This window comes from Ruditapes philippinarum, unplaced genomic scaffold (genome assembly GCF_026571515.1).
Source record: "Ruditapes philippinarum isolate M1 unplaced genomic scaffold, ASM2657151v2 ctg1053_1_1_1_1, whole genome shotgun sequence".
NCBI lineage: Eukaryota > Metazoa > Mollusca > Bivalvia > Venerida > Veneridae > Ruditapes > Ruditapes philippinarum.
In genome coordinates, this window is record NW_026864971.1 from 102,693 (window position 1) to 129,871 (window position 27,179).

The 27,179-nt window shown below is 32.2% G+C and overlaps 1 protein-coding gene across 1 annotated transcript in view; it reads right to left on the bottom strand.

Annotated features, from left to right (window-relative positions):
• Positions 1–275: 275 nt before the first annotated feature.
• LOC132727451 (epidermal growth factor receptor kinase substrate 8-like) overlaps positions 276–27,179 on the bottom strand; it is a 101,452-nt gene continuing 74,548 nt past the window's right edge. The window contains exons 19-26 of the mRNA XM_060712980.1: positions 26,880–26,955; positions 26,324–26,434; positions 18,132–18,252; positions 5,738–5,818; positions 3,484–3,733; positions 2,955–3,090; positions 2,538–2,688; positions 276–1,794 (exon numbers count right to left, since the gene is read on the bottom strand). Coding sequence (XP_060568963.1) covers positions 1,691–1,794; positions 2,538–2,688; positions 2,955–3,090; positions 3,484–3,733; positions 5,738–5,818; positions 18,132–18,252; positions 26,324–26,434; positions 26,880–26,955 — 1,030 coding nt within the window. The 3' untranslated portion in view covers positions 276–1,690. The remainder of the gene's footprint in view (positions 1,795–2,537; positions 2,689–2,954; positions 3,091–3,483; positions 3,734–5,737; positions 5,819–18,131; positions 18,253–26,323; positions 26,435–26,879; positions 26,956–27,179) is intronic.

The following is a 27,179-nucleotide window of genomic DNA, read 5'->3' on the forward strand; positions in this document are numbered from 1 at the left end:
AATTTGCCTAAAATCTAAAAAGACTGCCCCACTCTTTTTATAAACTAAGCGTTATAGGTAAATTCTAATGGATATTTACAGAAATTTCGTTTCGATATGTGCCTTATTTATTGTCTATGTGAACTTAATTACAATGTATTAAATTAAAAGGAATTCTGGCGAAATGAAAACTTATTTTGATCTTCACCCGTTCACTCACTATATACCCTTGGATTGGCATAATGTCACTTTAACTAAGATTACACCACAGTAGAAACAGAGCTAAACTTTCCTAAAAAGTGTCCAGCTAGAAATGCATTGCATTAATGTAAAAATAACAAAAATATAAACATGAATATATCACATATACATACAGTATTATAAGAAAAGAGTTGGATATTATATACAATTATATAACATAATTTTATCTTACTTTCAATTTATGAAAATGAAACTTGACAGTAAGAGCAATTTTAAAATAACACCTTCAGTCATACATGATTTATTTAAAGGGACTCCATTGAGGTTTTTTGACATGACAGAACAGGAAATCCTTTTCCAAGATTTGTGTACCATTTGATGTAGCTTGAGTGCAAAATTTCAGATCATAAGTGCATTTTTCCAGAATAATTATTCTTATCATGAAAAAATGACGAAAAATTGAAAACATCTCAACTCTTTTAACTCAAAACGGGTTGAGAAATTGGCACAAAAATAAGATTTTCAATTTATTTTTTTAGTAGTTCTTAATTGTCTTTTGTATATCTTTTTGTTTCAATTGCCCCAGCTGATCCATGTACAAAATCCAAATTAACTTTTTCAGGCTTTTGAACCTCAGTGGAGTTCCTTTAAAAAAATGTTTTAAATTTAAAAAGACAAAGATTTTTTTAAAAATATTTGGTCACCTGCAGTGCTTATCATTTATACAATTATTTATGTAAGTAACTGGAATTGAACATCACTTTTATATTGATATACAGTATAAGTCACTGGAAAAAAGACATTTAATTTACATTGATTCATAAGTCTGGTAAAATCTACATGTATTTTTACATTGATATATATCAATCACTGGTACAGGATATCAAAGTTATATTAATTTGTTAATCACTGTGTTATATTTATTTATATGTCATTGATTGGAGGATATATACATGTATTTCCTATTGATTTATCAATCATAAGTAGGGTTTATCACTGTTGAATCAATATCAATCACTGGTAGAGGATATTAACTGATCTATCAATCACTTTTAGGGTTTATCATCTTTTAAATCAATATCAATCACTGGTAGAGGACGCTAACTAACACCGATCTACAAATCACTTGTAAGAGGAAAATCCGATGTAACAAATACAAATGTGGGACATCACTCATAGTTCCAATGATTTATTATTACTCACTGGTGAAGGAAGTACTGATATTGATTTATCAATCACTGTATCATTCACTGTTAAACAACTTCAATTCTATTCATTTTATCATTCACTAATAGGTGACAGCAATAATATATATGATTTACAAATCATTGATCAATTTCCGGAAGAAATCATCATTATTATATTGATCTATCAATCACTGATCAATTACTGGTAGTGATCAATACTGTAATATTGATCAATCAATCACTGGAAGCACGTAATAGTTTAGTATATAAGGACATCACTGGTTAGTTGATTCATCAATCACTGGTATTATATAAGCTGGAAATCACTGGTATGGGCCGTTGTATCCAACCTGTTGTAACTTCTTTCTCTGACGTTCCAAAAGATTACGTAACGTCTTTCCCGCATCTCCGAAATCATCCGAGGAAGCTGAAATATGATTAAAAAAATAAAGTTTTATTAACATTTTGCTGGTGTGAAAAGATTTTGGAAACAAACTTTTGTTTTGAATGTTTATTTAAAACATGTTTCTTTATGGTATTACACAAATTTGTTAAAAATTAAATCACACATAAAGAGAATATATAAATTTACTTGCTTCCAACTTGGACTCACAGATTTGTTGAAAATTACATTGTACTTATAGAATTTTAACATTTAAAATGTTTTCCACTGGCATCAGCAAAAATGAAACATGTAAATAATTGTACAAAAAAAATCTGTCTTAAAGTTAAATAATACAGCTCCCCCTTAACCTTGTTGAGCCCTTTATGCCCTTAATGCCCTGGTTTTATGCCGATTGTATTGAGACAAGCTAGTCTGCACAACCATGCAGTCTGACCTGACTGTACCCTACTAGACATTTAACAGATAAATCATGGATGGTCTTAATCTTTTATTAAAACCAAATCTTTTTTTTTCTTCATAATTTTGTTTTTCAATTTTTTTTTGTTGGGTTAGTTAACGGACAATCATGGTCTTAATTGAATTCTTTTTTTGATAATTTACTCTTGACCAAAAAACTTTCTCTTTTTTTCTAATACTGACGAATAGTAAAAAGTTTAGTATATTGATACTGAATCCCCTAAATGTACTAATGAAATGTTCTAAATCCATAGCAAGTTAAGTCCATTTTACAGACTCGACAGTAAGATATGGGTAAATTCACAAACCTTCGGATTCTGGTGGCGAGTAGTCTGGGGGTGTTTCTGGCATAAAACTTGGACGTGAGCCAAAACCATCATCACGTACACCGTTGGTGTCAGACCGTTCCTTCCTACGTTCTAATATTGCGCGCAACTCAGATGCTCCCCTTGTCCGAAACTGTTACAATATAGAAAATTAAACAGTAATATTTATACATGTATTAACATTGCAATCATGAAGTTTAAAATCAATTTTAAAGAATAGGTCAGGATATTCTTGGGGGATCTGAGTCAAGCTGGGAAGTTGTAATGTGATCTTTACAGTTTGATTTCATACTCAACCAAGTGAAAAAAGATAAAAAAAAATTGGTTCAACAAATTTGAATTTTGTATCTAAATCTGTTCTCAACTAGCAAGTCATCGACAACATGTATATAAACTTACCCCAGCATTATTCTTCTGGACCATGAGCAAACTGTCGAGGTGACGCCCCTCGTCCCTTCCCAGAAGTCTCTCCAACTCGTGTTTGTCAAGTCCAAAAAGGTCAAGCCCATTGTAACCATACAGGAGATCCATACATCTGATTTAAAATAATTTTATTTAGGAAATAGATATCAATTCTTGGTGCATTGTTGTAGAATTATGCATGGCTTGTGTTCAAATGCGTAGGAATATACAAGTTAAATTAAGTAAATTTGGCTAAAAAACACATTTAATGTCAAAGGTGTAAATAATAGTCTGCATGACATCTTTAATAAAAACTGGATTGTTGAATTTTAGATACAAATCTAATTGTGTTCAAACAACAATAATCCCCAAACACAATGCAATAAGCACTGAATTTAAAGCATTTAAAATGGCTGCAAAAAAAAGATTTATAAAAAAAAAGTATTGTAATGTTCGGTTTTTTTAAAAAAAACCAAAAAACTTTTCTTTCCTTTGAGATATACTAACAAATAAAATTATTCCAAACCTTCTTGAAAATCCTTTCATTTCAATCCAATCTCTGACTTCATCTGCTGTAGAATATTGGGAAATATTAGTGCTGCGTCTGTTTGCCAACGGACTCCTTGGGCTTCCCCCACTCTGTCTGCGTGGGGACGATTGGTGTGCCCTCTCATCGTAGGACATCCTGTCCTCCCTTCCTCTTGGACTCATCCGGTCATCACTAGTGTTCATCTTATGTCGTAGCTCATTATGAAGGTCTTCTGAGTACATACTCTCTATAATACGAAAGGTAAAGGTCTTGTTTATCATAGTGTCACCCCTACTGAAAGGGCCAGCCATTTCTGACTTAAGATATACCATGTACCTCCCAACTCATACCACTATGCCAGGCGCCAGGGGGATAGATTAATCGGTAACCATTCATTTTAACTACATCGCAGCTCACGAAGCGGCCATTTTGGAACGAGTCCCATGAGAAATATTCATCCTTCAATTAAAGCCCCCCATGGGACTTGAACCGTCCACCTCCCGATCCGAAGGCGAACGCCTTAACCACTAGGCCAACGGTATGTAAATTGTTATCATAGTAACTGTTGCCAAGAGCACATAAAGTAATAATTAATTACAGGACAGTGATGCAACCTACATAGTATAACAATTCTACTGTTGAAATAGTCATCAAGGTTTACAATATTACATCTTCTGACTTGACTGAGTTTTTAATCACTTCAAAATTATCAAGGTCATATTCAAAATGGTGACTATAAATTTAATGGGAAACGATCAAGGACCTCAAGTGTCACATTGTGCATTATTTCAGGCATGAGTGGGCATCTTGGCATTTGCGCATTATTTCTGGCATCAGTGGGCATCTCAGCATTTGTGCATTATTTCAAGAATGACTGGGCACCTTGACATTAATGTGCATTATTTCAAGCATGAGTAGGCACATTGACATTTGTGCATTATTTCAGGCATGAGTGGGCACCTTGACATTTGTGCATTATTTCAGGCATGAGTGGACACCTTGACATTTGTGCATTATTTCAAGCATGAGCGGGCACCTTGACATTTGTGCATTATTTCTGGCATGAGTGGGCACCTTAACATTTGTGCATTATTTCAAGCATGAGTGGGCACCTTAACATTTGTGCATTATTTCAAGCATGAGTGGACACCTTGGCATTTGTGCATTATTTCAGGCATGAGTTGGCACCTTGGCATTTGTACATTATTTCAAGTATGAGTGGGCACCTTGGCATTTGTGCATTAATTCAGGCATGAGTTGGCACCTTGGCATTTGTACATTATTTCAAGTATGAGTGGGCACCTTAACATTTGTGCATTATTTCAAGCATGAGTGGGCACTTTGACATTCACGAATTATCTCAAGAATGAGTGGACACCTTGGCATTTGTGCATTATTTCAGGCATGAGTTGGCACCTTGGCATTTGTGCATTATTTCAGGAATGAGTGGCCACCTTGACATTTGTGCATTATTTTAGGCATGAGTTGGCACCTTGGCTTTTGTGCATTATTTCAGGCATGAGTTGGCACCTTGGCTTTTGTGCATTATTTCAGGCATGAGTTGGCACCTTGGCATTTGTGCATTATTTCAGGCATGAGTTGGCACCTTGGCATTTGTGCATTATTTTAGGCATGAGTTGGCACCTTGGCTTTTGTGCATTATTTCAGGAATGAGTGGCCACCTTGGCATTTGTGCATTATTTTAGGCTGAGTTGGCACCTTGGCATTTGTGCATTATTTCAGGCCTGAGTTGGCACCTTGGCATTTGTGCATTATTTCAGGCATGAGTAGGCACCTTGGCATTTGTGCATTATTTCAGGCATGAGTTGGCACCTTGGCATTTGTGCATTATTTCAGGCATGAGTTGGCACCTTGGCATTTGTGCATTATTTCAGGAATGAGTGGCCACCTTGGCATTTGTGCATTATTTTAGGCATGAGTTGGCACCTTGGCTTTTGTGCATTATTTCAGGCATGAGTTGGCACCTTGGCATTTGTGCATTATTTCAGGCATGAGTTGGCACCTTGGCTTTTGTGCATTATTTTAGGCATGAGTTGGCACCTTGGCAAAATCATTTTCCTTCCATTACCTAGAGGGATTGCTTCTTCAAAAGACAGAATCAAAAATCCACCAACAGGATTCAAACAGCAAGTCACAGAATTAATGTTAACAACCTTTACCTGACTCAGCCATGGAGGAACTTACATTATATTTTAAAAGTGTACCGTAAGTATTTATTGTAAGAGCTTACTTTCTCCATGTAGTCTGTTATTTTGGGGTGGTCTCGTCTGTCGCATCTCAGCAGGGGGTTCACGCTGGCGTCTTTCAGACTCTGTATATATAAGAAAACATCATTTCATCATACAGGTATTTTCAGTTTATTATTTCTTTATTTATTTATTTATTCATTATCTCAGTTGATTTTAGTGTAACACCTTTTTTTCTTTAGATTCAATAAAATCCTTTAAAAAAATCAATTATAATAAAAAAAAAATTTGCAGTAAAGATTAAATTATAAATAACGAAATAATATAAATATGATTTTACTTTTACAAAAACATATTAGGAAACAACAAACTATTTTCAACATTATGATCCTTATTAAGATTTAACAAAATAAATATACTAATGTAACTATGTATATTAATGTAGCTATATATGTATGTATAGCAGGTTTAGAATTAAAAAGGTAATATTAGTCAATCAGTAAATATAAAATATCTAAATTTCAAAAATACAGAAGAGGGCATGCATTCATTATATATATATAAAACATGCCTCCAAAAAAAGTTAATGCATTATAATAAATGTTAATCATGAAAAACAATAAAGTTTAGTAAACCTATGTTAGCAGGTAATTGTTCTCTGAGAAATCACCTCATTTTGTCATTTAATCTAATCTTATATGAAATTTGGCCCTATTTCCCTCTTAAATTAATATAGAATATAATTTTCTAATATCTTCCAAATTCTCTATAAACAAAAACTGCAAATAAAAAACTGCAAAAAATTTTTTTATAATTTTTCCTGCGGCCTATAACAATCCTATTTTGAAATTTCCTTTAATGTAATACTTAACATCATGAGTATTGTTTTCACACAAATTTTCGCTTTTTCTTCAAAACAAGGCAAAATTCCCATTCCTTAGGGACCAATTTTTCCACAAAATCAGAAAAAATAAATATCTACATAGAAATTTCAATGTACAGATGATTTCTCAATGGTTACAAAAAAACTAAACTAATTTTTTCAATCACTAAATACACATTATATAATTATGTGTTATAAAAACGGTTAGTATAAAACAAATTAGTAATCTAATAATTATAAAGCTGTGCAAAAAATGAACAAGAGGGTCAAAATAGCCATACTTCGCTCACTTGAGAAACCGCAAATCTTGAAAACATTGTGTAATACAGTTGGCTCAATAATAAAACCAAGACCGACATTTGAAGCAAGTTCTGTACAAGTTTGGTAAGAGATACTACCATTTGAGCCGTGTCACGACAAAACCAACATAATGGGTTTGCGACCAGCATGGATCCAGACCAGCCTGCGCATCAGCGCAGTCTGATCAGGATCCATGCTGTTCGCTATCAGTTTCTCTACTTGTTATAGGGTCTGTAAGCGAACAGCATGGATCCTGATCAGACTGCGCGGATGCGCAGGCTGGTCTGGATCCATGCTGGTCGCAAACCCATTATGTTGGTTTTGTCGTGACACGGCTCATTTATCAAACTGCTGTTGTAATTTATAAGGATCAAACACAGGCTGTCATCACAGACCAGAATATTTGCTCGAGGGTAACTGTTACCTGAAAGCTAGATATTCCCGTCTGTGAAGCCAGCAGGTGTTTTTAATTATTTTTCATGCATATTAAATATTAATCATATTTTGAAAAGAATTTACGGATTTTCTTTTTCTTAAAGAAGTGTATGAATTTACTATTTCATTCATAACAACAAAATGAAATCATCCTAAGAACGCAATTAATTCGTAAAAGGCACAATGGAATAACATCATTTAACACATGCCACTTGTCTTACACTGGGGTAAGATATGCAAGAAAGACCAAACTATAACCTGAAACCTATGATTTTATTATCACAAGGCAGAATGGGAATGTACAATGTTTTGTAAGAGTTTGGTTGAAGATGCTCCAAAAATAAAAGCAATCTGTGTAGGCTCTACAAAGAGCCATAACTCTTGTGTCATAACTCTTGAGTCCTTGACTGGGTGAGGCCATTTTAAGAAAAATCTATTACTTTTCAGTTTTTGTAAACTACAAGGAGCCAAAACTATGGAGTCCTTGACTTAATCTGGCCAATTCAAGAAAAATATTATTGTTCAGTGTTTTTATACATTTTTTGTTAATATAACATTTTTTTCCGTTTCAGGGGCCATTACTCTATAAGGCATGGTGGGTTCAGGCTCCTTCAAGAAAGGAACCAGGATCTACTGATGATACAAATTCTAAGAACAATAATTTACTGGTGATACAGTTAGTATACAAAAATGAACAAGGCGAATGTGACTTTTTTTTGCCATTCAGGGGCCATAACTCTATAAAACTTTTAAGTTTTGTCCTTCAAGGGCCATCACTCTATAAAACATTATGATATCAGGTTTCTCCAACAAAGAAATCATATTTAACTGATGTTCTAATCAAGTAGAAAATTTGTTGATTTACATAATGAACAAAGGACATCAGCTGGCCACAAAAGCTTACTAAACCACAAAATGGTGATGTAAACTCATAATAATATATTGTACAAAAATGTTAGTATTACAAAGGTGGTATATAGAAACTGCTTTATTCAAACAAGGTGCATATTCCTCAATGTTTGTTTCTTTAAAGCTTAAAATTTTACATCAAACTTAAATTTCAAAATCACTTCAAAATGCCAAAGCCCTCAAGATCTTTTTTCCTTATTTGTTTGTTCTTGAACATTATAACATTACCATGTCATTGTATTGAACAGCTTTTAAAACCAGTCAATATCAAATTGTTGTTTTGTTTCTAAATTCTTGTCTTAATTGTTTTAAAGGTAAATTTTAAAGAAAAATGCAATCATGCTACATTTGTATGTGCATGCAAAAAGGCAAGCAAGACATTCATTCAACCACACATAGAAGCCACATATTATGCTATAATAAATAAGCAAACCTTGTCCCTTACCCTTTAAGTTGCAAAAGGACCTTGTCCCTTACCCTTTATGATGCAAAAAGACCTTGTCAATTACCCTTTTAAAGTTGCAAAAGGAGCTTGTCCCATACATTTTAAGTTGCAAAAAATGCTTGTCCCTTATCCTTTAAGTTGCAAAAGGACCTTGTCCCTTACACTTTAAGTTGCAAATGGAGATTGTTCCTTACCCTTTTATTTGCAAATGGAGCTTGACCCCTGCCCCTTAAACCCTGTAGAAGCAAACAATTTATTGTGTCCTACCTGACCATTACTTCCTAAACTTTCCACAAAAATGTAATATCAAATTAATAAGGTCTTGCTACCTGAAGAATAGAGCCTCAGGTCAGTCTGCACATGTGTTAAAGCTGGCCTGACTTTTACCCTTGTGGCACAGGCAAGTTATTATGGCCACAAGCATTTTAAAGAGCTAAATTTGATGCATGTTATATACCACCTTATAATAATGTTAAAGTGCAAATACACTGACAAGTGCTTTGAATACCAAAGCCTACCAAAATTATCAAATGCAATATATATATTGAAAAGCATGCCAAAATACCAAAATTTTAAAGCTGCATGCCTACAGATCAGCCAAATATTTTATGAAAATAAAACTTGAGAAAAATGTTTTAAGAAAAGTACAAGTTTTTAAGAAAAGTACAAAGAATCAAGTTTCAAGTAATAATTTACAAGTTACATGTATATGACTGTTTTTGCAATATTTATCACTATATTTCTACTATTTTTGCATATTTTAACCTCTTTTCGGTAATTTACTTGGAATGTTAGCACTGTTTGCAATGTGTAAATTAATATCTTTGATCACTTAACAATATTTTACTTTTAGATACATTTTCAAAATTTTCATGAAAAAACAAGTGTGAAATCTGGAGGCATGCTGCTTTAACAAAAGTTAAAAAAACAACTTCCAAACCTGTATATACAGGTTTTACCAAATATGTTAATCAAGTGGCATTTATTCCAATGCTTGTCACTACGTTTCTTTTTATCTATAAAAGTTGACTTAAAGGCACATTATGTCTCAGAAACAAAAATATTTCCTTAAATATTCTATTTTACTGGCAAACATGAATTTAATAATATTTAAATAAATGATTTTAGAGAATGTAAGGTGCTAGTTACCCGAAGGAAGTAGCAATAAATGTAAAATAATTTGTCATAAAAGTTGCAAAATTTAAACAAACTAGTATTTTGACTTCCATGCAAAATACTTATTCGCTATTACTGTACTTATTGCCAAAAAGCCACAAATAAAATAGATTGTTCAGGTAACGGGCAAAAAAATAACTTTTTGGATACTGTAATAGTACACCAAACTAGAAAAAAAAAGCTTATGAGAAATAAAAAAAAATCTTTTCTGAGGCATAATGGGCCTTTAAAACATAAATAGTTTATTACAGTGATCACTTAAGATCTATCATACAGGTTCTAAATGATATAACATTTTTCTGGACATACAATATAAACTAAACTGGCTATGTGCAAGGAACAATAGTATCCTCAGGAAGGGACATAATTTCGACAAGATGCCAAAGAGTTGCTGCCCTTGACTTTTATAGCAAAAATATTAACCATTGAAATTTATTTTGCCAGTACAGTGTTAAAGAAGTATGAAATGCATTTTCTTAATCAAAGTATAAAATGCAGGCCATTCTTTTGACAAAATTTAAATAAGGTGGGCATTTTATGTTTTATAGCCTATGCAGTGCATTTCTTAATTGCTAACCTAATATAAGTACAAACTAGTGTTTTCAAAAATGAGAAAAGTTGTAATTATCTTTTTCCTCAAGTTTTGTTTATAAGAAATGTGACAGGTTTAAAAATCAAAGGATGCAAAATAAATAAACAAAGTAATAAAAACAATTAGTGGGTGCATGCTAAATGCTATGTACAGTAGGTTTGTTAGTCAAAATAAAATAAAAATATTTCACATATACTTACAGTTCATGGATTTTCTTCTTTATAAATCAAACCATATTTGTAATCTTTCTCAAGAAAGAAATAAGTTTCATACCATGTGTCATTTTAAACTTTTTCATGGTTTTAATTGCAGTTAAAGTCATGTTTAAAGGCACAAAGTTCAAGGTCATCAAAGTTAAAGGTCACCACAATTTTTATATAATTATGCCATAAAGTAATTAGCTGATAACCAGTCTCATGATGGAGCTCATTCATTGGTTAATTTTAAAATTTTCTGTATTTAAAAACAACCAATGAGATACGAGTGTTTAGACTGGTTTACAACTTCCAAATTTGTCAAAAAATGGACTGTGATAACTGAGCAACATAAAATGAAGAAGAGCAAACAGTTGTATTATCAGCCCCTATAACTCTTAACATTAGTGGTAGAATTTGACATTCAATTCTAGAATCGTATCTGTAACACTCAAATAAATTTTGATCTGGGGAAATAAATGAAAATCGTTAAAATGTGAGAATTTTTATGAGTTTTCCTCCACTTTTATGTTGTGTTCCTCCATTAACAAATCTTCAAAAATAATTTTTCAAGAACTTAGTTCAGATTCTTACTTGATGATACACTTGTGTTGCATGCGTTGACAATTTAAAAACTTTTGAATCCTGAGGAATGTTGATACAATTTGGCGATACATAAATTCATTTTCAGTACACAATTATCATTGATACAGGAACTTTTCTTTTTGGTTATGTTTTAGTTGGCAGCAACACAGCAGAGGTCAAATGGTGACTATCCAGTAGAGGGAGAACTCAGGTGCCATTGCATGCCTTATTTCTGGCACAAACCGTAAGCCCAGTAGAACCATAAGCTAGCTAAATAGCTTCCTCACATGACAATCCATAGTCCCTGTCAGGATTCGAACCCAGAGTAAAAGAGCAAGTGGTTTAAAGTCAACAAAATAAACCACTTGGAAATGGTGGCCCCACGCAGGGAACTGATAGGATTATTTGTACATTGTACCTCTATATCATTTGTTTTTTGACCAGACACAGAAATTGTTAAATAGCTTTGTATGCTTTCTCAAATTTAGATATTTGACTCTCCAATGGTAGGCAGATATTCTGTTTGCTACATGTACATTTCTAGTTAGCGAATGAACTTAGCACATATATTTACATGACATAGGTTCAGACTAATACACAAAAATCTATTTTGGGTCTTTTAAATAAAGACCAGTCTCAGTGCATACAATTATAACTGTAATCTAATGGCATCAAGCTGTTTGACCACTTTCATAAATATTGTCTAGATTCATTTGATGGGACTTGCACACATATAAAGCTGAACCTACACATGGTCTATAGTTATAAGGAAAAATAAAAGTTCTGTGCATCACAACTATATGACGTTAAAAACTATCAAGGTACTCTTTGGGTGTTCTGTTAGCACCAATACTTTCACACATTTAATGCTGTAATTGTAGCCACTTGTATTGGAAGACCTCACATGCTCATCCATGCATTTTTCGTGTATCTGGCACCTAGCAGCCAACCTTAGATAAGCTAGGTAGCTTTCTTGAATGAAAAAAATTTTCTTGTAAGATTCAACAGTGTGATGCAGGTGATTTTAAGTCACTGAAAGAACCAATATAGACTCACAAGGAATGAACAACTTATATCCAACATGACTATATATTAAGTACTTTGTTTAAACACAGGCTGAATGAATAAATTTTTTTATAAAAGAAAAAAATTTCTATGCAAGTGTAGAAAGCGCAGGGTAAAATGGGAAGAAAAAATTCTGGAACGAAAATATGTATATAATACTAGGCTATTTGTGAGGCTAGTTCAATTACAGTATTTTCCGCAGCAGTAATTGGTTACTTTGTTAATTCTGTCACTTCTCTTTAAATAGATATTCATCATAATCTAAATTTTTTTTCTTTTTTGTCTAAACCATTTTAACAAAAATTATTAGTTTTTATTCATTTCACCATATAATTATGCATTTCTCCACATTTTGTCACTCATTCAACTGAATTTTTATATCAATCTGCAAGAAATAAACAGAAACTCCCTTTATCTTTTTTTTATATTTATTCATATTAAATGTTTCGTACAAATGTATTTGTTTTTTTTTTGGTAAATAAATATGATATCTTAACAGAATGTCGAGTATAATCTTCTAAATATAGCACAACCATTTACAGCAAAGAATTCTGGGAAGGCAGGTGAAAGGAATTCTGGGTATACATGTTCTATTTCGTCACACAGTATCTAAGCTAGCACAGAAACAAGTTTTGGAAACAGGTGTTTTTTTGCTGGTGTGGTTTGTATATGTTTTGGCAAATAGATTTTGTTTTTAATATGTAAATATAAAGAATTGTGAAGATAATGTTGCAAATGAAAGGTTTTTCTTAGCATTGAGAGTACAAGCGATATGCTAAATCAAAGCAAAGCAAACCTCAGGGATCAATACCCTACATGGAGGGAGCAATACCTTATACAAATGGATGAACATCTCACACTCATATGATCAATACCTCATATGGAGGTATCAATACCTCATATGGAGGTATCAATACCTCATATGGAAGTATCAATACCTCATATGGAAGTATCAATACCTCATATGGAAGTATCAATACCTCATAATAAGGGATCATATAAGTGCTGAGATATAAAAATATTGATTGATATTTTACAAAATCTGTAATAGTGATAAACATAAAGCAATGGTGACTCTTAAAGTCTGTGATCTGCAAGGAAATGTGATAGTTTGCATTGGTGTTTCTTATAGGTATAAATTTTTGTATATTGCCTCAACATAGGGCTCAAAGTAAAACTAGACATGTCTTATGTGTATATACATTGTGGAAGATATAGGCTAGTTTTTCCATTGAGCCCTAAAACTGAGTTTTAAATACATGTATAGTTTAAAACACCCTTATACTTGTCTATGCAAAGCTGTAAAGCCACAAAAGGAGCCAGATAAGGCAAAGCAAAGGTTGGATTTAGCTGTGAAGGTAGAAAATATAAACAATTGGATAGCAAGTTACAAAACTATGGATTTTTTTCCTGTCTCCTGAAGCCAGGTGCAATGAGCTAGAACTATTTATATTTAATATACATGTAATATGCCTGTTTGCCAAATAAACTTAAAATTTCAATGATTTAAATGTTCTACAAAAAAAAATAAACTAGCTGACCTCATACCAGATATGGAATATATAATTATAGCTTATGCTAGCAATATTTATCTATCTACCTCCAACCCCCCTTAAGTAGATTGGCATGATATGTTTTATGTTTTGTCCTTGCATGTTAATAAATCAGTCAGGGGCTAGGTGCTGATACTACCTCAAGAGACTGATTTACCACAATGTATCAGTGAATGCTAATACTAAAACTGGCAACTAGTTCTATAATACTGAAAATCAAAGAGAATAGCGAACACAGGGTAGCTTTAAAAAGCATAAGCTGTAAATGGTGGTCCTTGTTAAATACTTTTCTTATTTTTTTTTTTATAAAAAAATTCAAAAAATTTACCAATTTATACCTATTCAAAACCTGTTGTTTTTTTATGCCTTTTTTAAAATTTGTAACCTACAACTTGGGAGTAATGCATATTTTCTTTCTTTCCTCATTATTTGTTTGTTCCTTAATGTAAATACTGTGTACATAATTATATTGATGTTTGTATATCTGCATTAATTTCAAAATCTGCCCGTCAACATCTAGTGGCTTTCTTTTTTCAGTTAAATCAGAACATGTATAGTTTCCGCTGACCAAATTCCTCGAGCCTGCCTTTCCACAAGTCCTCTGTATCAACATATAAACAAAATCAGATCTATTTTCTTTAACACAAAGTCTGAGAAACAAAATAAAGTTATTGTGCCCCTATAAACACAACTCTAACTTTATTCTTTCAAAATTTCAAACAAAAATCAAGATAAAGTAAAAATTGAAACTGACCACCTGAAAAAAGAGTTTTGAAAGTATGTAATCACAATTTATATGGTATAAGTATTAAAATAAACTTCACTAAGTTTCATTGGGTTCTGATAGGTATGTGCATAGTATGGTAGTTTTAACTTAAAGCTGCACAAAAAAATTTCAATAAGTCAACTTTGAGAAAAATGAACAAAGATTTTAAGAAAGAGAAAAATATTCACAATTCAAGTAATGATTTACATGTAATTGTTATAATATGCAATGAATGACTGATTCTCCATAATGCTACTGCGCGACTAACAAAGTTGCTACTGTGTTACTAATGCAGTAAGGGCAATTTTAGGGCTATTTTGACCTTTATTTGGTAAGTTTACTTCTACTGAATGTGTTGTTTGCAATGTGGAAATTACTTTCTTTGTTTATTTGACAATATATATCTATTTTTTTTTTATAGATTTAAAAAAAATTCATGACAATAAGCATAAATTTGGAAACGTGCTGCTTTAACCTATAATACTCATTGTGTCTTTTTAATGTTAAAAGTTTGTTACTAACAAATGTTCTTAACAAAGGTAAGTTCACAATGGTGACAGCATTGACTGAACTCTTATGGTAGAAAAAATAATCAAGTTTCATATTTCAGATGAATAATATCCTGTCTTGCAATTATTATTTTGTATACAAATTAGAAAAGTTAAATGCATTATGCATACCCGAATTTCTTACCTGATATTCTATTGATATACTATAGAAAATTTGCCATAATTAGGTAGTATTTTTGTTGTTTCATTATTTTTAACAAAAAATAAATCATGACTTAGAAGAAGATTATTAAATAACAAGATTTTCTATGTTCCTTCTTTAAACAATAGACACTCAAAGGAGGCCTTGGTATTAAGCAATCATGTTTAATTGTGTCAATAACTTTCTAAAAAGAACAAACCACAGGAAAGTGGAAGTCAAATTGCACAATTAGTTAATAGGTGCATACCTCCTGATTCTGTAGATAACAAAATAAGTTCTACTAAATTCAATAGGAGTTGATCAGTTATTGCAGTACGGTGACGAGACAAAATATCAAATAATCATCTGTTTGTCATACAACAATACCTACATGTATTTAGATGTTGGGTATTTCAACTATTATTTTCAAAAGCAACAAACTGTCCATAAAAAGACATTATCTACACAAAAAATTGTATAATGTCCCTTTTATTTTTTTAAAACAGTTCTACAGAAAGATAAGAAAATTTAAAATGAGAAAACATGTAATTAAAGCTATTTAAATCAACATCAGGAGATTGTTTAAAGCTGATGATCACATTCTGAAGTTCAAAGGTAATAGTTCTGGCATTTGATTGGTTGACATTTAAAATCAAGTTTCAAAAACTGACCAATGACAGAACAGACTTTTGCCTGCACTCAATATTCAAGCCTCATTACCTCAAACCGACAGAATTTTAAAATAAAATCATGCAAATGTTTCACTGTACATACAATGATTTATTTTCAATGGCAAGAAATGATATTTATAATGCAATAATTCTATTAATGATTCCTAATTATTCACTTTTACGATATAATGAAAATATTAAAGTTTATTACATAGATATATATAATATATATTTATATTTATATAACTTGATATAAAAACATCTCTACACAATAGAATTTCAAGTAAGTAATAATAATAATAATGATAAAAACATCCTTTCCCAAACGCAGACAAATACTTTTTGGACATACCCACAAAATCACAAACTAAAATAATACATAAACAAATAATTACAAATATGGTTATTTAACGACAAAAAGTATATAATTCTTATCATTTAAATCTGAAATTTCAAATTCAAACAAACAAAAATCAAGATATATGAAAAATCCTTTGAAGATGCGAGTGTAACAAGATGTAACAAACTCTGTGATTGGTTAAAATTTCAAAATAATTTTTTGAAAATCAGACAATGATATTCAAAATAACATGCAAATTCTTTTTATCTGATAAATAATGTACCTAAGAATAATTGCTGGAAAACTTAGTGCATTAAATCAACTAATGCAGGTCTCCATTGTTGTTGTTGTTGTTGTTATTGCAATATTTGACCTTGACCTTGTTTCCATGACATTGACCTAATTTCACTTTGTGTCAAGCTAAATATAGCCACAGCATACCGGTATATGGAACACATCTTCATGCTTTCAAGAATGAAAGTGTATTTTTTGTATTTTTCCTATGACCACATAATTTGCAAGATTAAAAACAAAACGAAAAAATTATTTATGTACATGTTTACATGAAATTCTATACAACACATATACAAAAATATATATACACATATGTATGCATACAATTCACACATGTTTAGTCTTTGCATAATAAGGGATCAGAATGATATGTAAGTTTGTATTATACATGATCATTATATAAACTACAAATATGTACAATAAAATATATTTCCATGGCAACAAAAATAATGTTCACAACAGATAATTTCTAACACAGGGTTCATCACTAATAATCATTTCACTTCAAAATCAACCCAGTACTACTTTCAGCTAAATACTGTGCTTGCTTTTGGGTAACGGTAAAAAAATATCTCGCTTCAATCTAATAGATAAATATAGGTCAGTACCATTCCATAACAAGACCAATTTTAATTTCTATTTTAAGTTGGTACCAATTTAGGATAAAGCAATTAAATCTTGCATTTCTTATTTTAAAGTCAATAATATTTCGAAGTAAAGCATGACAAAAGTTAGATTTCTAGCATCTTATTGGATAAATCTATACCACTTTTGGTAAAACTGCGAGACTTTAGAAATTTAAAAAATATGGTTAATTCAGAAAAATTTTGATTTTCCCCCTTAAACTCTGGCGATGACATCACTGATTTATGTGGTAGCAGTTTTTGATCATACAAAAAGAACATAACATGAAAAGCCTATTCATTTTATGCTAAATAATGAAATACCATACCAGAATATATAAGTGAGATATATCCGATATCACTAACTGTATACATGTCACTGTTAATAATGTATATTATTCATCAATTAGCATAAAAGAGCAATGCAGGTTAAAAATTTTGAGTCAATACAGAACACATTTCACCTTGAATTTATTTTGATTTCACTCAATGTAAAAATAGTTCTATATTTCAGTGAAATATAATCTATATCTTTTACAAAATGAAACAAATATCATCTGAGTGATACAATATAGCAGCCTTTGAATATCAATGATGATATCTGATATTTTATTTCTACAATGAAAAATAAATCACTCTCTATAAAAGTCCGAAGTACATGTTTGAGTCAACATTCAAGTTGATTCATTTCTAGAAAGAGCAAAACAACACATAACAATGATGTACTTTCATTTACATCATGAAGAATAACACATTTATCAATCTAATAATAATAGCATGTTATTTTAATGTTAAAATGCAAAAATAAAAATTTGTAATTTTGCCAATGGGAAAAATAAAAAAAAAAAAAAAAAAAAAAAAATGAAAAATTAGAAATAAGACATTTGGTCATCAAAAGTATCGAAAGGATTTGTCACCTCCGCGGCTCGCTGGTCTAGTTGATCCTGCTGCGGGTAGGGGAGGTGGTGGCGGAGCACCGCCATTTATATAACTGCTATAATCTCCACTCAGACGTCTTTGTCCACCACCGCCGCCTCCCTACAAAAACAAAAACAGACATGTTACATGATAATTTATTTTCATAACATTTTCCTTGTCTCCTAGATCTGAAAATACAGGTGAAATAATCTCTAATCACAAAGTTTAATCTCTAAAATATAAAAATACTCTCTAATCCTATGAAGTTTTAATCTCTGATCTCCCAAAGAGACAAATTCCAAGGGAAATCACTCCATTGTTACAGTTTTTGATCAAAACCTTGTACAAATGTGTATGATATAATCCATATCTATCAAAATTTCTTCAAAAAGAATTACAAATTTGGTATGCACTCAAACTGTTTCAATTGTTACACTTACTTTTATTTAAATTTATTTAAATTTAGTTCAAATAATAACAACATCTGTGACCATAACTTCTAAACCTAAAGAAGGTGCTTGCTTTAAATCTGTAAAGTTTTTATTTTAACCGAAAGACATCATTTCAATACACTTTATTAAACTTTAACATCGTAACTCATTTTTTAATTTTAAATAGTTACTTAATTTTTTTGTATCATATAATTTGATAAAACACACATTTTGTTTTCAATAAAAAAAAATAAACAGGCCATGCATTCCAAACCGCAATACATATCCAATACAATATTAACATAAAAAAGCATTTCTTGTAAGAAAAACAAAATCTGTCAACTTAATACATGCTGAAATGCCAAACATATTTATTATTTCTAGGAGGGGGTTGAAACTGTTTTTCATAGTATTATATCATAATAATATCCAATCTCTACAACCAATATAACAAGCAATATCAAGCAACCATGATATTGAAATTTCTTTACAACATAATATAAATGTAACGTAATATGAATATAACGTAACATATAATGTAACATATAACAGAACATTATAACAAAACATTTAACATAGAGCATTACCATTTTCTCAGCATGCACTTTTATCCATTACCTATTGTCTTCATTATTTTTCCCTAAATTTACATTACACTGCAAGTTTGTAACGGGGCATTTCATTGGATGATCGTGATGTTTGTATAAACTATATTGTATACATCACAGTGTTGTCAAATTATGAAGTAAATTCTTTTTTTTTCTCTAATAAATGCAGTTTGCTGCATAATCAATTTAAAGTAAGTTTTAAATTCGGAGTTACATTTGTACATCAGAATTCATTTTGAAAAATTACACAGGTTTCTATACAAGGGGTCTCAAATACAATACGCTATTCAAATTCAATGGTACAATTACATTTTCATAACGTGGTACAATGTTTCACCCTTAACCTGCTGAATTTCTAAAATGGACTTGTCCAGCTTCCATTTTTGGAACTGTCCATTATCAAGTAAGGGGAAATCAAGATAAATTAGTCAGTCAACAGTATAGAACCTGTTCAGACTGCATGGTCAAGCAGGCTGGCCTGGCTCTTGAGTTGTGGCGAAGGCAAACTATTTCCGGCTCCAGCAGGTAAAAGGTTTAAGCTCCTCCACTAATGGATGTTTTATATCTACTACTAATTGTTATTTTAGTAATTGTTAGTCCAAAACCACACTGCACTCTCAATCTAGATTTAATTCCAATGTTAGAAGTTTAATGTAGCATGAATATTCATTAGCATAAATAATTCATATGATGAATATTTATAAACATGAATAATTATCAGCATGATTTTTTTTCCATATAATTCAATTGCATAAACATTCATTATTGTAAATATTCATTTGCATGAATATTCATGAACATGAATATTCATAAATTTAAATATTCAATATGAATGAATATTCATTCACATAAATATTCAATTGAATGACATAAATATTCATTGGAAGAAATAGTAATTATCATAAATTTGTCTTTGTTTCCATATTCATTAGTTTTTCTAAGAAACATTTCAGAATTTTTCCCAGCAGGAAATCCAAAAGCTTTATACCAATATTTATTATTTTATCCCCAAATTTACAAACCTTGGAAAAAATTAATTATTTCTTTATTGCAATTTGTCAAAGTAGCAGTATGTAAAAGTTATGTCAACTGTCCAGCAATTGATTCAAGGTGGGATTCCTTCATGAGAATAATTTCCAAGGCAAACAGTTGATTGCAAATCTAACATCTTAACAAATAACTAGAACTGCCACTATCATGGCGTGAATACCCCCGCATACCACTTTGTCAGAATCAACAGTGGCCATTTAGAGCTCAAGGACAACCTCCCTGCCAAATCTGAGGTTACTAAGCCAGTGCATTGCTAAGTTATGTATTCTACATGCTTCAAATGTGAAAATGTCAAAATCAATACATTGCGGACAGGACATTCTTTAGCAATTGAGAAGAAAAGCTTTTTTTTGTCAAGGTCCCTGTGACCTTGACCTTTGACCCAGTGACCTCAAAATCAATAGGGGTCACCTTATAGTCATGATCAACATCCATGCCAAATATGAAGACTGTGGGTCAAAGGAATCTAAAGTTATTGGGCAGACAAACTTTTTGAAGTCAAAGTCCCTGTGACCTTGACCTTTGACCTGGTGACCTCAAAATCAATAGGGGTCATCTACTAATCATGACTAACCTCAATGCCAAATATGAAGACTAAGGGTCAAAGGAATCTTAAGTTATTGGGCGGACAAGCTTTTTGAAGTCAAGGCTCCTGTGACCTTGACCTTTGACCTAGTGACCTCAAAATCAATAGGGATCATCTACTAATCATGACTAACCTCCATGCCAAATATGAAGACTAAGGGTCAAAGGAATCTTAAGTTATTGGGCAGACAAGCTTTTTGAAGTCAAGGCCCCTGTGACCTTGACCTTTAACCTAGTGACCTCAAAATCAATAGGGGTCATCTACTAATCATGACTAACCTCCATGCCAAATATAAAGACTAAGGGTCAAAGGAATCTATAGTTATTGGGCGGACAAGCTTTTTGAAGTCAAGGCCCCTGTGACCTTGACCTTTGACCTAGTGACCTCAAAATCAATAGGGGTCATCTACTAATCATGACTAACCTCCATGCCAAATATGAAGACTAAGGGTCAAAGGAATCTTAAGTTATTGGGCGGACAAGCTTTTTGAAGTCAAGGCCCCTGTGACCGTGACCTTGACCTAGTGACCTCAAAATCAATAGGGGTCATCTACTAATCATGACTAACCTCCATGCCAAATATGAAGACTAAGGGTCAAAGGAATCTTAAGTTATTGGGCGGACAAGCTTTTTGAAGTCAAGGCCCCTGTGACCTTGACCTTTGACCTAGTGACCTCAAAATCAATAGGGGTCATCTACTAATCATGACTAACCTCCATGCCAAATATGAAGACTAAGGGTCAAAGGAATCTTAAGTTATTGGGCGGACAAGCTTTTTGAAGTCAAGGCCCCTGTGACCTTGACCTTTGACCTAGTGACCTCAAAATCAATAGGGGTCATCTACTAATCATGACTAACCTCCATGCCAAATATGAAGACTAAGGGTCAAAGGAATCTTAAGTTATTGGGCGGACAAGAAAAAACCGACGGACGGCCGGACGGCCGGACGGACGGACAAGCTGATTCCAGTATACCCCCCTTACAACTTTGTTGTGCGGGGGTATAACAATAGTGTCAAGAAATTGATTACTTTCACATGCAAACCACTGGTCGTGATTTCGAATTATATACAGCCATAGTAGGAATTTATTTTTATACATTTGCATTCTGTTTGTTATGAACTAAATATGTAAATAAGAACAAGGGACCATTCTTGAACTAGCTGGACAGTTTCCATTCGAGAGAATTCAATGTCCCAAGTCTTGAAGTGGGACTTAATCTGCATACAAATGAAGCATAAAAGTGACCTTGACCACTAGGCCATAGAGGCACTTAAACATAACCTATCCCTAACAAACAGAAACTGTTTGATTAACAAATATACAGACTTGATAAGTAAGATTGACAACGCAATCCCAACTACAAACAGCGATAAAATCACCGATTTAGATATATTATAATTTCGATTCTAACACGACATCATCAAATAAATGCTGCCGTACCTGATATAAAGCTAAACTGCGCCTGATTTGTTTCCGTACTTATTTTCAATGCGTCACATTTTTAGTGGTTACGTCACGTGTATAATGATTACGTCACATGTCTAAATATAGAATGTCAAACAGTGATTTTATTGCATAATAACACACACTTTCGGTTCTTTTATAATTTTATTCAATATTGAAAAATGTTGGTCGTGTTAGAATTGGTCGCGTTAGAATTGTATATATTTCATTTGTATATATTTTATTTGTATATATAATTTCAAGCATTCACACATTGAAAATATAATCATAGACAGAGAGTGCTATATATATATATCCAGGCATACTTTCAGTTACATTACAATAGTGGAGAGAAAATATTCTTACACTGTGTGTTATCCCTAATTGATAACAATTAATAGGAAGGTATCATCTGTAAGAGGAAGAGTCGAGTTGGTTAGAAAACATACATGTACATAGAAAGTTAAAACTACAGTCAAACCTGTGTTAACAAAAAGCCACCCTGTAAATAAAGGCCACCCTGTAAATAAAGGCCACCTTGTAAATAAAGGCCACCCTGTAAATAAAGGCCACCTTGTAAATAAAGGCCACCTTGTAAATAAAGGCCACCCTGTAAATAAAGGCCACCCTGTAAATAAAGGCCACCTTGTAAATAAAGACCACCTTGTAAATAAAGGTCAACCTTCAATAACCCTTCATTGAATAAATAGAACAGAGTAACCTCCAAATAAAGACCACTTGTCTATTACTGTCATGTTAGGTCCCTCAGTTTAGTGACCTTTGTTCACAGGTTTTACTGTATAAGAAAAACTATAAAATAAAAACAAACCTGCAAAATAAATAAGAGACCAAAAAAAATCATACCCTTAGAAAATACCTTTTTTCTGACAACGACCAAACTATTGAATGAATATGAAAGAAGTTTTTTTGGTACAGTTTAATTATCATCCTTGCTACGCTAATAAATATCTAAAATAGATCTGTTGCTCTCTCAATCATGACAAAAACCCACTTGAAACTAAAATTTTTGAAAAATTTCAAAATAAGTACTGATAGATTTACGACAAAAGGCAAAAGAATGACAGCTGATTTTGGTCTGCAGTGGTGGCGGGGGTTACTGCGGTCTGCATGATAAAAATTTAAGTCACATTAACATAGAAAGATCACATGGTGACTTTTCCAGGATTAGACCTCAGGTGCCCCTCAATGCCCTCCATTTCAAGCACATTCAAGGAGGACCTCAAGTGCCTCTCAATGCCCTCCATTTCAAGCACATTCAAGGAAGACGTCAGGTGCCCCTCAATGCCCTCAATTTCAGGCACATTCAAGGAAGACCTAAGGTGCCCCTTAATGCCCTCAATTTCAGGCACATTCAAGGATTAGACCTCAGGTGCCCCTTGATGCCCTCAATTTCAGGCACATTCATGTTCAAGAAAGTTCTCAGGTGCCCCTCAATGCCCTCCATTTCAAGCACATTCAAGGAAGACCTCACGTGCCCCTTAATGCCCTCCATTTCAAGCACATTCAAGGAAGACCTCAGGTGCCCCTCAATTTCAGACACAATCTTGAAATTAATTTAAATATGACAGTACTCACTATTAAATATGTCCACAAAATATCAGCCAGAAAATGCCCAATTTTTCTAAATTTTCTATGCAGGTAAGATTTTATTAAGGTATTACAGCTAAAATTAATGCTATCTACAGTTTATTAGAACTATGCATTAAATATAGAAACTAATATTATATAAATGACAGTAGCAAATCAAGATTCAAGTGAGATTTAAAAAGGGCTGTGATGTCTTATAATATTATGAGCCGCGCCATAACGAAACCAACATAGTGCATTTGAGACCAGCATGGATTCAGGCAAGCATGCACATCTGCACAGTCTGATCAGGATCCATACAGTTTGCTAACCAACCCTATTACAAATAGAGAAACTGATTGCAAACAGCATGGATCCTGATCAGACTGCGTGGATGTGCAGGCTGGTCTAGATCCATGCTGGTCACAAACGCACTATGTTGGTTTTGTCATGGCACAGCTCAATTATCATTTTAACAAATACCATCATAAATTTATATAATGAATTTGAACTTTTCTAAAATTTGACAAGTCTCCATCTCTGCAGATAAATATAATTGATTCATCTTAGATTTCTTTTCAAAAACAAGGTGGAGGGAAAGAGAGTAAAACAGGCACATGAACCCTTTCACAACAGTTGCTACATATACCCTTTTTTTTCCAATTAATTTACTGTATTTTCTGAGTCGGTAAGCCATTTATATAAAACACCAATGTTTCTGGCTCTAGCCATTAATGTTTCAAGCTCTAGCCATTGACAGGCCTCCCAACTTTAAAATTTTAAATATTAGTTTCACTCACTAAAAACAAATCAGAAAAAATTGTTTTGATTTTAGTGTGTTCAGCCCATTAGTCAAATCGTTCCCTCCATAATTCTATCTCCACAAGCATGACTTTTCATGTCATAGGAAAATTTAATGAAAGATTAAACTTAATTTCCATCACAGCCCCACAAGCAAAACAGAATACATTTGTCTATGTGTTTTGTTAATAACGTATATCTTTATATAGAGTACAAGATTATTAGCCACTTTGTCTTACTTTAAAATTTTTCACTCATTGAAATTTGACTTGCTTGATAACTATGATCGATGATAAACTGGTTCCTACAAATTATAACAAGTTACGGTCATGTAAATTTACATAAATGTAATGTAAACTGGTTCCTACAAATTATTACAAGTTACGGTAATGTAAATTTACATAAATGTAATGTAAACTGGTTCCTACAAATTATTACAAGTTAGGGTAATGTAAATTTACATAGATGTAATAGAAGTGGTTCCTACAAATTATAACATGTTACGGTAATGTAAATTTACATAGATGTAATGTAAATTAGTTCCTATAAATTATAACAAGTTACGGTGATGTAAATTTACATTGTTGTAATGTAAACTGGTTCCTACAAATATTAACAAGTTACGGTAATGTAAATTTACATGGATGTAAGGTGATCTGGTTCCTACAAATTATAACAAGTTAGGGTAATGTAAATTTACATAGATGTAATGTAAACTGGTTCCTATGAATTATATAACTTTAAAATTTTAATCTAGCATTAAAAAGCAAGAAAAAATTCTGTATTAAATCAAATATTACTAGATCTATCAGCAGATTACTTAAATCTTTATAAGCATTGATTGCAGCTTAGCATTATTTGCCTTTTTAATTGCTTATTATATCATCAAAATATTGCCTTCTAGCCACCTTTCATCGCTTCTTTACTTTTTTAGAACTATCCTTTATTATTTGAGGCTGTATTTTTGTTTCAGATATAGCAGAAATATCCATCAAACAAAAATAAAACAGAGCGAGCAAATAATATTTATGTTACATTTTCTAATCCCCTCCCCTGGGGATTCTTAAAAAAAAACAATAAATTTGCTAAACAGCCTTTTAATTAGCAAAATGACAAGTGAAACTAACCCTTAACCTTGTGAATTTTTTCAATGGACTTGTCCAGATCCCATACATTGGAACAGTTCATTATCAGTTTTGGGGATATCAGGATGAAAATTTAAAATCAGCAAACAGTACAGTGATTGGTCAGACTGCAGGGATGTGCAGACTGACCTGGCTTTATACTAGAGGCAAAGTTCAAATCCCTTTTGTTCCAGCAGATTAGGGATTGGTTACCATCTATAACATTAGTTTACTATTCCTAGGACAGACTTTAATTAGTTCATTAGTTCAGATTCTAAATGAATGTTTTACAGGATTAACATCTTGTCATAAATATATTGTAGGAATTTAAAACAAAGAACAAACACTTTTACCTGCCCTGTGTGTCAACCACATATACCTGGCTGCAAAGGTGTGAAGAATGTACGCTTAGGTGCAAAATCATCTTCACTCTACTAAAAGCATCAACATAGTTCTGACTTAACATTAGACTGCAAGGGTGTGTACAAAATTCTGTCTCTAATCTAATCATTATCACATATATATCATATATAGCTTTGGCATCATCTCTTAAAGCTTACATTATCAAAATCATCCCTCGGTTGATATTCTTTTAAAATTGTGTAAGGTGCGTAGCCTGTTTCCCCCTGATAATTCTTTAACTTCCACCAATTCCTGGACTTGTCTAATACCTGAAATTACACAATTAAAAACACCTTAATAATATACATGTATACATAATTTATACATCTTAAAGGTATAAGCATTCTTTCATACATGCTCATACACTTTCAATGAAAAAAATCATTTCGAAATATTTTCAATGGAACATTTTTAATGGGCACATTATCAATACATTTCTGATAAAAACATTTTCAATAGCAACAATTTAATGGGAACATTTTAAATGGGGCCATTTCAAATGATGTGCACCATTTTGATAAGAACATTTTCGATGGCAACAATTTCTACAAGGAATATTTCTAATTGAAACCATTTCAAAAAGAACATTAATTTTCAATGGCAACAATTTCATTGGAACCTTTCTGATATCAGAAAGGTTCCAATAAAATTGTTGCCATTGAATATGAGAACATTTTCAGTGGCAACATTTTAAATGGGACGAAACTTTCATACCTGTACAATATCCCCTTTTTCCACTGTCAACTCTTTTTGGTTTTTGCCAGTTCTTTCATGAATTGCTTCATATATACTGAAATAAAATATATAACCAACATATTATATCATACACGAGCAATAAATTCTTCCCTTTTTAATATCAACATAAACATAGAGTAAAATCAGAAATTTCTGTCACACTGTCCTCTTATTCCTTTAGTAATATATAATATCAACAATCCAATGCTGAATTTTCAGGAGTAGGAAAATATCATACGAAATGATGGTAGTTTTGGAAAGGTTCTTTTCACAATGTAT